Raw genomic sequence first — 10,000 nt, forward strand, 5'->3', positions numbered from 1 at the left:
GACTGACGTGATTGACTGATGAACTTACTAACTGACTTGACTGACTGACTGACTAACTGACTGACTTGCCTAACTGACTTACCTGACTGACTGACTGTCTAAATATCTGGCTGGCTGACTAACTGAGTGAATGGCTGACAAAGGGACTGACTGAATAGCTGGCTTACTGACTGACTGACTGATTGATTTATTAACTTCATAGCTGGTCTTAATACCTAACTGCCTGCCTGAGTGACTGACTGACCGATAGACTGACTGACTGACTGAGTGACTGACTGACCGATAGACTAACTGACTGACTGACTGACTGACTGACCGATAGACTAACTGACTGACTGACTGACTGACTGACTGACCGATAGACTAACTGACTGACTAACTGACTGACTGACTGACTGACGGATTTATCGACTCTTATCTCTTCTTAACTTCTGCTTGACTGACTGACTGACTGACTGACTAACTGAGCATGGTCCTTAAGTGATTCATTCTTTCAGGAGTGAGGAGCCAGTGACCTCCAACATGGATATCTCCACTGGCCACATGGTGCTGGTAAGTCATCTCCACCTGTTCTCCACCTCCTCCACCTCTTCCTTCTTCTTCCTCTTCACTTTTGGGAGTTTTGTATATATCATTCACCTCCATTTGCTTTCTTTCTTCATTTCCTCTTTTTGTTCTAATTCTTCCTCTTCCCCTTTTTATTCCTTCTTCTCCTCTCTCTCTCTCTCTCTCTCTCTCTCTCTCTCTCTCTCTCTCTCTCTCTCTCTCTCTCTCTCTCTCTCTCTCTCTCTCTCTCTCTCCCCTCCTTATCTACCCTCCCCTCTCTCCCTTTTCACGTCTTCCTCTACTTCTTCAGGTTTCTTTTTTTTTCTCCTCCTCCTCCGCCTCCTCCTCCTCCTCCTCCTCCTCCTCCTCCTCTTCTTGGTTTCCCTTCTTTTCTTGTTTTCCACCATTTCCTTTGTTTCTATTTCTTCCTCCTCCTCCTCCTCCTCCTGCCTCTACTCTTCCTGGTTTTATTTTTTTCTACTTATTTTTCATTTTCTACTTTTTTTTTCCTGTTTCCTCTACCACACTCCAACCTCCTCCTCCTCCTCCTCTTCCTCCTCCTCCTCCTCCTCTTCCTCTTCTTTCTTCTCCTCCTCCTATTCATTCCACCTTCAACTATTCTCTTCTTCTTTTTCCTAATCGCCTCTTCTCTTCTTCTCTACCTCCTCCTCCTCCTCTTCCTCCTCCTCCTTCCTTAACTTTCGTCTTCTCTTCTTCCACCACCACCACCACCAACAACAACAACAACAACAACAACAACAACAACACTCACCTGTCCCTCCCCTCCTCCCTCCTCTCGCCCCTCCCCCTTGCCTCACCTATTTTCCTCCCTCTCAATTCAACCTAATTATCTTCACCGTCAGGAAAAAATAGCCCAATAGAAATGCGGAATAAAAAAATAGCCCAAAATACAAAGGGTCATAAAAATAGCCCAAAATATGAAGGTAATAAAAATAGCCCAAAAGTAAAATAGAAGGAGAATGAAAAGAAGCCCAAAGGAAAGATGGCGTCGAAATAAAAGTTCTAATGGTCTATTTTTTCCTTCTTCTTTTCCCTCTTCTTTATCTTCTTCAGCCTCTTCTTCTTCCCCCTCCTCTTTTTTTTTTATCATTTTTTTCCCATTTTCCAGTCTTCCTCCTCCTCCTCCTCCTCCTCCTCCTCCTCCTCCACTCCTCCTCCTCTACTCCTCCTCCTCCTCCACTCCTCCTCCTCCTCCTGTCTGTTGTTGTTGTCCTCCTCCTCCTCCTCCTCCTCCTTCTCTTGTTTACGCTCTGTCTGCCTCTTTTATTCTTTTCTTCCTCTTCCTCCTCCTCCTCCTCCTCCTCCTCCTCCTCCTTACAATTATTTTTTTCCTCATAATGTCTAAGTATGAAAACCGATTTTATTTCTTATCATTTTCTTGATCTTTTTCCTTTCTTTTTTCTTGTTTTGTTTTGATTTCTGGATTTGTTTGTCAGTTTTGTTGTTGTTTATTGTTTTGTTTTGTTTTTGGGGGGGAGAGAGAGGGGGAGAGTGGAGTTCATAGGTCTCTCTCTCTCTCTCTCTCTCTCTCTCTCTCTCTCTCTCTCTCTCTCTCTCTCTCTCTCTCTCTCTCATTATCGTGTTTTCTTACGTTATTTCCCTCGAGACAAGATTCACTTTTTCCTCTTATTATCATAGAAATTTTTCCCTCCTCCTCCTCCTCCTCCTCCTCCTCCTCTTCCACAGTCCTTTGTTCCACCTCATTATTTTTTCTACCTTTTATTATTTATTTTTTGAGCTTATTTTTCCATTCCGTCTACTATTCACACACACACACACACACACACACACACACACACACACACACACACACACACACACACACACACCTGTTTGCACCTGCCTTCCTTTCCCTCCCCTATTCATTAACATAATTACCTGTGTTGTGTAGTAGTAGTAGTAATAGTAGTAGTAGTAGTAGTAGTAGTAGTAGTAGTACTAATGACAATATACTTCTTTGGGGTCCAATTTTATTTTCCTCCTTTTCCTCCTCTTCTTCATTTTCCTCTCCTCCTCTTTCTTTTCCTCTTCCTCCTCCTCTCCCTCTTCCTCTTTCTTCCTCTTCCCTTCCACCACTCACTGTCTTCCACTTCCACAAACACCTCCACATCCTCCTCCACCTTCTCTTCCTCTGTCTTCCACCTCCTCCACACGTGTTCCCGCTCCACCTGTTCCACATTAGTTCCCTCAATTCCACTTTCTTCCACATTTGTTTCCCTTCCACCTCCTCCACACGTGCTCCCATTCCACCTTCTTCAACACCTGCTGCCTTGACTTCACCTTCTTCCACTTGTGTTCCCCTCCACCTCCTCCCCTCCCTTCCTCTCCACCTCCTCCACTAACCTTGCCTCCACACATGTTCCTCCTTCCATTCCCTCCACGTCCTCTTCCCTCCACACCTGTTATCCCTCCTCTCTGCTCCACCTCCCTCCACTAACCTTGCCTCCATTTTCCTCCTCTCCTGTCCCCCCTCCCCTTCCCTCCACCTCCACTTTCCTCCACACCTGTTACTCCTCTCTCCTCCACCTCCCTCCACTCCTGTCCCCCCTCCCCTTCCCTCCACCTCCACTTCCATCCACACCTGTTACTCCTCCTCTCTCCTCCACCTCCCTCCACTCATGTCCCCCCCTCCCTTTCCCTCCACCTCCTCTTCCCTCCACAGCTGTTACTCCTCCTCTCCGCTCCACCTCCCTCCACTAACCTTGCCTCCACTTTCCTCCACATGTGTTAATCCTCCACTAACCTTACCTCCATAATTACTGACCTTCCACATTCCACCACATCTGTCCCCTCCCTCCTCCACACCTCCCCCTCCACTAACCTCATCTCCCTCTCCTCCACAGTCGTACATGGAGGATCACCTGAAGAACAAGGACCGTCTGGAACAAGAGTGGATCGCCCTCTGCGCCTACGAAGCGGACTCCTGCGCCACCACCCTCGCCCTCAAGGTATGGGTAGAAGGGGGAGGAAGGGGGGAAGGGAGAAAGAAATAGAGGAATGGAAGGGGTAGAAAGAACATAAGAACACAAGAACATAGGGAAACTGCAAGAGGCCGAGAGAGAGAGAGAGAGAGAGAGAGAGAGAGAGAGAGAGAGAGAGAGAGAGAGAGAGAGAGAGAGAGAGAGAGAGAGAGAGAGAGAGAGAGAGAGAGAGAGAGAGAGAGAGAGAGAGAGAGAGAGAGAGAGAGAGAGAGAGAGAGAGAGAGAGAGAGAGAGAGAGAGCAATGAGGAGGAAAGGGAAACAGAAGAGAGAGAGGAGGGAAGAGGAGAGAAATACAATGAGAAGGAAGGGGAGAGTAAGAGAGAGAGAGAGAGAAGAGAGAGAAGGAGAGAGAAAGGGGAAAGAGAGAGAATGCGATAAGGAAAGAGGGAGGGAGTATGAGAGAGAGAGAGAGTGAGAGAGAGAGAGAGAGAGAAGAATAGAATTAGTCAGCAAACAATTAAAACTACAAATAATAATAAACTAACAAACTGTACCATCTTCTCCTCCTCCTCCTCCTCCTCCTCCTCCTCTTCCTCCTCTTCCTTCCCCCCCAAACAGCCCGAGAACAACCAGAAGAACCGCTACCCTGACGCCGTGCCCTACGACAACAACCGCGTGGTGCTTAACGCCCACGCCAACGTCAACGGCTCCGACTACATCAACGCCTCGCCCATTGTGAGTACACCCGCCCACCCGCCCACCTGTCTGCTTGCTACCTTACCTGGCTGCCCCTTCTATGTGGGTTAGGAAGGAAGAGAATTATAAAGAGTGAAAGAGAAGGGAGAAAGAGAGCAGGGATATGCTACGCTCTATTTCTCCTTTCCCATCACCCTTTCTTTCTTTCCCCCCTCTACCCCCCCTCTATTTGCATTGCGATATCACGAATCCAAGTACAAGTACAAGTATTCAGTTTTGCAGCTGAACTCGAGTCCAAGTACGAGTAATTTTGTATTGTACTCGAATACAAGTACAAGTATTTTTTACTGATTTAATCTTATGAATTTTTCTGCTTTTTTGCTTTTGAGAATTGGCGAACTGCCCAGCCCTCTTTGTCCTGAGTCACCTCACATGACTTCAGTGTCACCTCACCCCAGGGTCCAAGTCACCTGGCCTACCCAAGGCCTCCTAAGCTTAGGCCACACCTTTGTTAATCCCTCACCCTGGCCTCACCGCCACCCAGGCAGGTCGTCTAACACCACAGTTGCCCCACATTTGCATTTGTTGGTTGTACTCAAAAGTACTCGTAAAAATGTCGAGTACTTGGCGCCCGAGTACGGACACAAGTACATGATGTTTTGTATTTGAGGACGAGTACCATTACATGTACTTGGACCCAAGCCTGTTACATACCCTGCTTCTCATCACAATTCCCCTCCCCCCCCCTACAGACGGATCACGACCCCCGGAACCCCACCTACATCGCCACCCAGGGCCCGCTGGAAGCCACGGCAGCTGACTTCTGGCAGCTGGTGTGGGAGCAGGGCAGCGTGGTGGTGGTGATGCTGTCCAGGCTCACCGAGAACGGCCACTCGCTCTGCCACCGCTACTGGCCCGAGGAAGGCAGCGAGCTCTACCACATCTATGAGGTGCGTGGGACGGGAGGAGAGAGGGACGGAGGGAGGCGAAACGAAGTGTGGGTGTAGAGGGAGGGGAGGAAGTGTATATAAAAGGGAGAGTGTGGTAGTGAAGGGAGGAGATAGGAAGATTAACAGATGGAGAGGAAGGCAGTGAGCTCTACCAAATCCATGAGGTGCGTGGGGAAGGGAGAAGAGAGTAATGGAGGTGGGTGTAGAGGGAGGAGAGAGGGAGAGGGTGGAAGTGTATATAAAAGGGAGAGTGTGGGTGTGAAGGGAGAAGATAGGGAGATTGACAGAAGGAGAGGAAGGCAGTGAGCTCTACCATATCCATGAGGTGCGTGGGAAGGGAGAAGAGAGGAACAGAGGGAGGCAAAACGAATTGTGAGTGTAGAGGGAGGAGAGAGGGAGGTACGAAGTGTATAGAAAAAGAGAGAGTATGAGTGTGAAGGGAGGAGATAGGAAGAGTGACAGAAGGAGAGGAAGATAAAAGATGTAAATATAGGATAAAGATAGAAGATATAAAAAGGAAGATGGAAGTTATGAGGAAGAAAATAGTTGTGAGATAGGAGATAAAGAAGGAAGAAAGGGGGAAAGACATATAAGCAAGAAAGAATATATAAGAATGAAGGGAAGATAGAGGATGGTATAAGAAAGATAGGAAATATAAGGGAGAAAAAGTTGTAAGAGAGAAAGGAGATAAAAGAAGGGAGATTGGAGAAAGGCAAATATAAGCAAGGATATATAAGAAGGGAGATAGAGGATGGTATAAGATAGGAATTATAAGGGAGAGAGGGAAAGAGGGAGAGTGAGGTGGGAGAAAAAGGGAGGTATAAGGGAGTGGAGAGGATGATAGGAATTAGATATATTGGTCAATCCACTCCACCACGCCATCCAGCCACCTCCACTCACCCACCCCACCCCCACCCCTCCTCCTCACCTCCACCATCATCACCCCCACCTCCTCCACCTCACCTCCACCAACATAACCCCCACCCCTACTCCACCATCACCCCCACCCCTCCTCCACCCCCCCTCCACCTCACCTCCACCTCACCTCCACTTCCCCCCTCAGGTCCACTTGGTGTCGGAGCATATCTGGTGTGATGACTACTTGGTGAGGTCTTTCTACCTGAAGAATGTGCGCACCGGTGAGACTCGGACCGTCACTCAGTTCCACTTCCTCTCCTGGCCCGATTCCGGCACCCCCGCATCCACCAAGGCCCTGCTGGAGTTCAGAAGGTGAGGGGGAGGGGGGGAGAGGAGGAGAAGGAGAGGGGAGTGTGAGGGAGAGGGAGAGAGATCGAGAGGAAGATTGAGAGAGGTATAGAGAAAGATTATGTGAAAAAGGAAGGGATATTTTTTTTTTCATCTGCTTAAGTTCAGGAAGTGAGAGAGAAATATAAAAATGACAAAAATGTACAGAAAAAAAATATGAAAAAGACAAAAATATACAGATCAGAAGGTGAGGGGGGAGAGGCGAGGAGAAGGAAGGGGTGTGAGAGGAAGGAGAGGGGAGTGTGAGGGAGAGGGAGAGAGACCGAGGGGAAGATTGAGAGAGGTATAGAGAAAGTGGAAAAGGATGAAAGGGAGAGGAGGAAGAGAGGAAGTTCGAGAGACATAGAGAAGAATGAGGAAGAGAAAGGGGGAAAATAATGTGAAAAGAGAGGGATTTTTTCTCATTTCCTCCTCACTTGCTGGAGTTCAGAAGGAGAGGAGGAAGAGGAAGAGAGAGAGAGACATAGAGAAGAATGAGGAGAAGAAGGGAAAAGGAGAGAAAGGGGAAAATAATGTGAAAAGAGAGAGAGGGATTTTTACTCATTTCCTCCTCACTTGCTGGAGTTTAGGAGGAGAGAGAGAGAGAGAGAGAGAGAGAGAGAGAGAGAGAGAGAGAGAGAGAGAGAGAGAGAGAGAGAGAGAGAGAGAGAGAGAGAGAGAGAGAGAGAGAGAGAGAGAGAGAGAGAGAGAGAGAGAAAAGAATAAAAAGAAGGGAGAAAAAGGTGAAAGAACATGAAAAGAAAAGAGATGGATTTCTACGAGTTCAGGACATGAGGGAGATTGCGAGGGATCTTGAGGAAGGAAAAGAGAGAACAAGGAAGAGGGAAAGAGGCTTATATGAAATGGGCAATTACTTATTTCTCCTACACTTGTCTCTCCTCCACTAAAATCCTGCTTGAGTTAAGGTGTGGGAGAGAGAGAGAGAGAGAGAGAGAGAGAGAGAGAGAGAGAGAGAGAGAGAGAGAGAGAGAGAGAGAGAGAGAGAGGGAGAGGGAGAGGGCAGGGGACTGAGAGGGAGAGGGAAGGAGAATTTGAAAAGATGATTTGCTTTTTCTTCTCGAACTACAAAAAAGGAAAAGAGTAAAATAGCGAACTACAAAAAATAGAAGAGAAAGTAAAATAGGAAATTGCAAAAAAAAGGAAGAGAAAGTTAAATAGGGGATGATTTTTACTAGTTTCCCCTCTGCCTGCTGAAGTTAAGTAGGGGTAGAATGGTAGATGGAGAGAGAGAGAGAGAGAGAGAGAGAGAGAGAGAGAGAGAGAGAGAGAGAGAGAGAGAGAGAGAGAGAGAGAGAGATGAAGAGAAAGGGTGAAACAAATAACAGAGGAAGGACAATGAAAGAGATAAAGTGGAAGGAAGAGAGAAAGAGCAGCGGAAAAGACGAAAGGAAGGAGAAAGGGAAGAAATAACAACACAAGAAGAAGAAGAAGGGAGGAAGAAAGAATGAAAGGAGGAGGAGAGGAAGAAAGAATGAAAGGAGGAGGAGAGGAAGAAAGAATGAAAGGAGGAGGCGAGGAAGAAGGAAGAGTGAAAGGCAAAGGAAAGGAGAAGAAGGAGAATGATTAAGGGAGAGCAAAAGGGAGAGAAAGAAAGATGGCGATGATAAAGAAAGGGAGAAAGAGAAGTAGAAGGGAGAAGAGGGAGAGAAAGAAAGACGAAAATGATTAAGAAAAGGAGAAAAAAGAAAGACAATAATCAAGGGAGGAAGAATATAAGGGAGAGAAAAAAAAGATTAAGAGAGGGAGAATAGAAGGGAGAGAAAGAGATAATGACTAAGAAAGGGAGAATAAAACAAGGTATTATGACACTTCCTATTGCTACCAGGGAGTTGAGGTGAGGGAGAGAGGAGGAAGGGAGAGAGAGGGAGAATGAATAGGATGTGATTAAAGGATATTTAGAGGGAGAGGGAGGGAGAGTAAAGGGAGGAACCTGGCCATCACTTCCTGCTTCCTACAAGGCTCTGATGTCAAGGGAGGGTAAGGGAGGAAGAGGGAGGGAGCTGATTAAAGAGATACTGAAAGGAAGGGAGAGTAAAGAATAAGGAATGGAAGAGTTTGAGGGAGAGCAAGAAAGAGAGAGATTAGGGAAAGGGAGAAAGGGTGAGGGAGAGGAAGGGAGGAAAAGAAAGAGGGCTAATAAAAAGATAGAGAGGAAGAAAGATTAAAGAATAAAGAGGAAGAGGAAATGAGAGGAAGACAAGAAGGAGAGGAAGGGAGAGAGGAAGGGTTAGGAAAAGGGAGAGAGTGAAAGAGGCAGAGGATAAAGAGGGAGAGTAAAGAATGAAGAGTGGAAGAAGGAAGTAAGGAAGAACAAGGGAGAGGAAGATTAAATAAAGGGAGACATAGGAAGAGGGCTAATTAAAGGGAGATTTAGAGGAAGGGAGAGTAATTCTAGAGTGGAAGTAGAAGTATGAAGAAGAGTAAGGGAGAGAGAGGCAGTGATTGATGGGAAAGATGAGAAAATAGGGAGGAAGGGAGAGTAAGCCAAGAGTCTGGAAAGGGAGTGGAAGGGTGAAGAAGAATAAGGGAGAGAGAGGGAGTGATTGATGGGAGAGATGAGAAAATAGGAAAGGAGGGAGAATGAAGGAATAAGGGAGGAAGGGAGATTAATAAGAGTGGAAGAGTGAGTGTAAGGAAGAATAAGGGAGAAAGAGGGAGTGAATGATGGGAAAGATGAGAAAATAGGAAGGGAGAGAGAGAGAATATGGGAGGAAGGGAGAGTAATTAAAGAGAGGGAATGAGGGAGGAAGGGAGAATAATTAAAGAATATGTATGAAGAGTAAAGGGAGAGAAAGAAGGATGATAATGATTAAGAAAAGGAGAGAGAATAATCAAGGAAGGGAGATTATAAGAGAGAGAAAGAAAGATGAAGAGAGGGAGATTAGAAGGGAGAGAAAGATCAAGGAAGGGAGAATATAAGGGAGAGAAAGAAAGATGACAGTGATTAAGAAAAGGAGAAAGAAAGAGGAAGAAGGGAGAAGAAGGAGAATGATTAAGGGAGAGTACAAGGGAGAGAAAGAATGATGATAATGATTTAAGAAAAGGAGAAAGAAAGAGGAAGAAGGGAGAAGAAGGAGAATGATTAAGGGAGAGTACAAGGGAGAGAAAGAATGATGATAATGATTTAAGAAAGGGAGAAAGAAAGAGAAGGAGAAGGAGAAAGATAGATTTTTCCACAAGTATATCATTAAGGAAGTTACAGAAGGTTGTTTTAAGAAAGTAAGTAAGTCTCTGGTCTCTGGTTAAGAAAATGTGGACCTTAGAAAAGAGCTTTGTTTTAAGAAAGTAAGTAAGTCTCTGGTCTCTGGTTAAGAAAATGTGGACCTTAGAAAAGAGCTTTGTTTTAATTAAGAAAGTAAGTAAGTCTCTGGTCTCTGGTTAAGAAAATGTGGACCTTAGAAAAGAGGTTTGTTTTAAGAAAGGTAAGTAAGTCTCCGGTTAAAGAAAATGAAAACCAAAGAAAAAGTTAAAAAGTGTAGGTAAGAAAGGGAAGCTGGAAAAATATTAAAGAAAGAAGATAAGAAAAGAAAGATAGGAAGGAATATGAGGAAACAAAGAGAGGAAGAACAATGAAAAAGGAGAAGCTGGAAGGAAGGAAG

The 10,000-nt window shown here is 45.7% G+C and overlaps 1 protein-coding gene across 8 annotated transcripts in view; it reads left to right on the forward strand.

The window, feature by feature from the left end:
* The window catches only part of LOC126983235 (uncharacterized), a 212,588-nt gene that overhangs the window by 185,168 nt on the left and 17,420 nt on the right, over positions 1-10,000 (forward strand). For 7 of the 8 annotated variants that reach the window (XR_007735694.1, XR_007735696.1, XR_007735697.1 and 4 more), the window contains exons 22-26: positions 498-552; positions 3,411-3,515; positions 4,108-4,224; positions 4,938-5,135; positions 6,199-6,365. Coding sequence is in view for 4 of the 8 variants with exons in the window: in XM_050835873.1 (XP_050691830.1) it covers positions 498-552; positions 3,411-3,515; positions 4,108-4,224; positions 4,938-5,135; positions 6,199-6,365 (642 nt within the window). In the remaining 4 variants the exon portion in view is untranslated. The remainder of the gene's footprint in view (positions 1-497; positions 553-3,410; positions 3,516-4,107; positions 4,225-4,937; positions 5,136-6,198; positions 6,366-10,000) is intronic. The other variant, XM_050835875.1, reaches the window with a different exon arrangement.

The sequence above is a fragment of the Eriocheir sinensis genome, chromosome 53 (assembly GCF_024679095.1).
Source record: "Eriocheir sinensis breed Jianghai 21 chromosome 53, ASM2467909v1, whole genome shotgun sequence".
Classification (NCBI taxonomy): Eukaryota; Metazoa; Arthropoda; class Malacostraca; order Decapoda; family Varunidae; genus Eriocheir; species Eriocheir sinensis.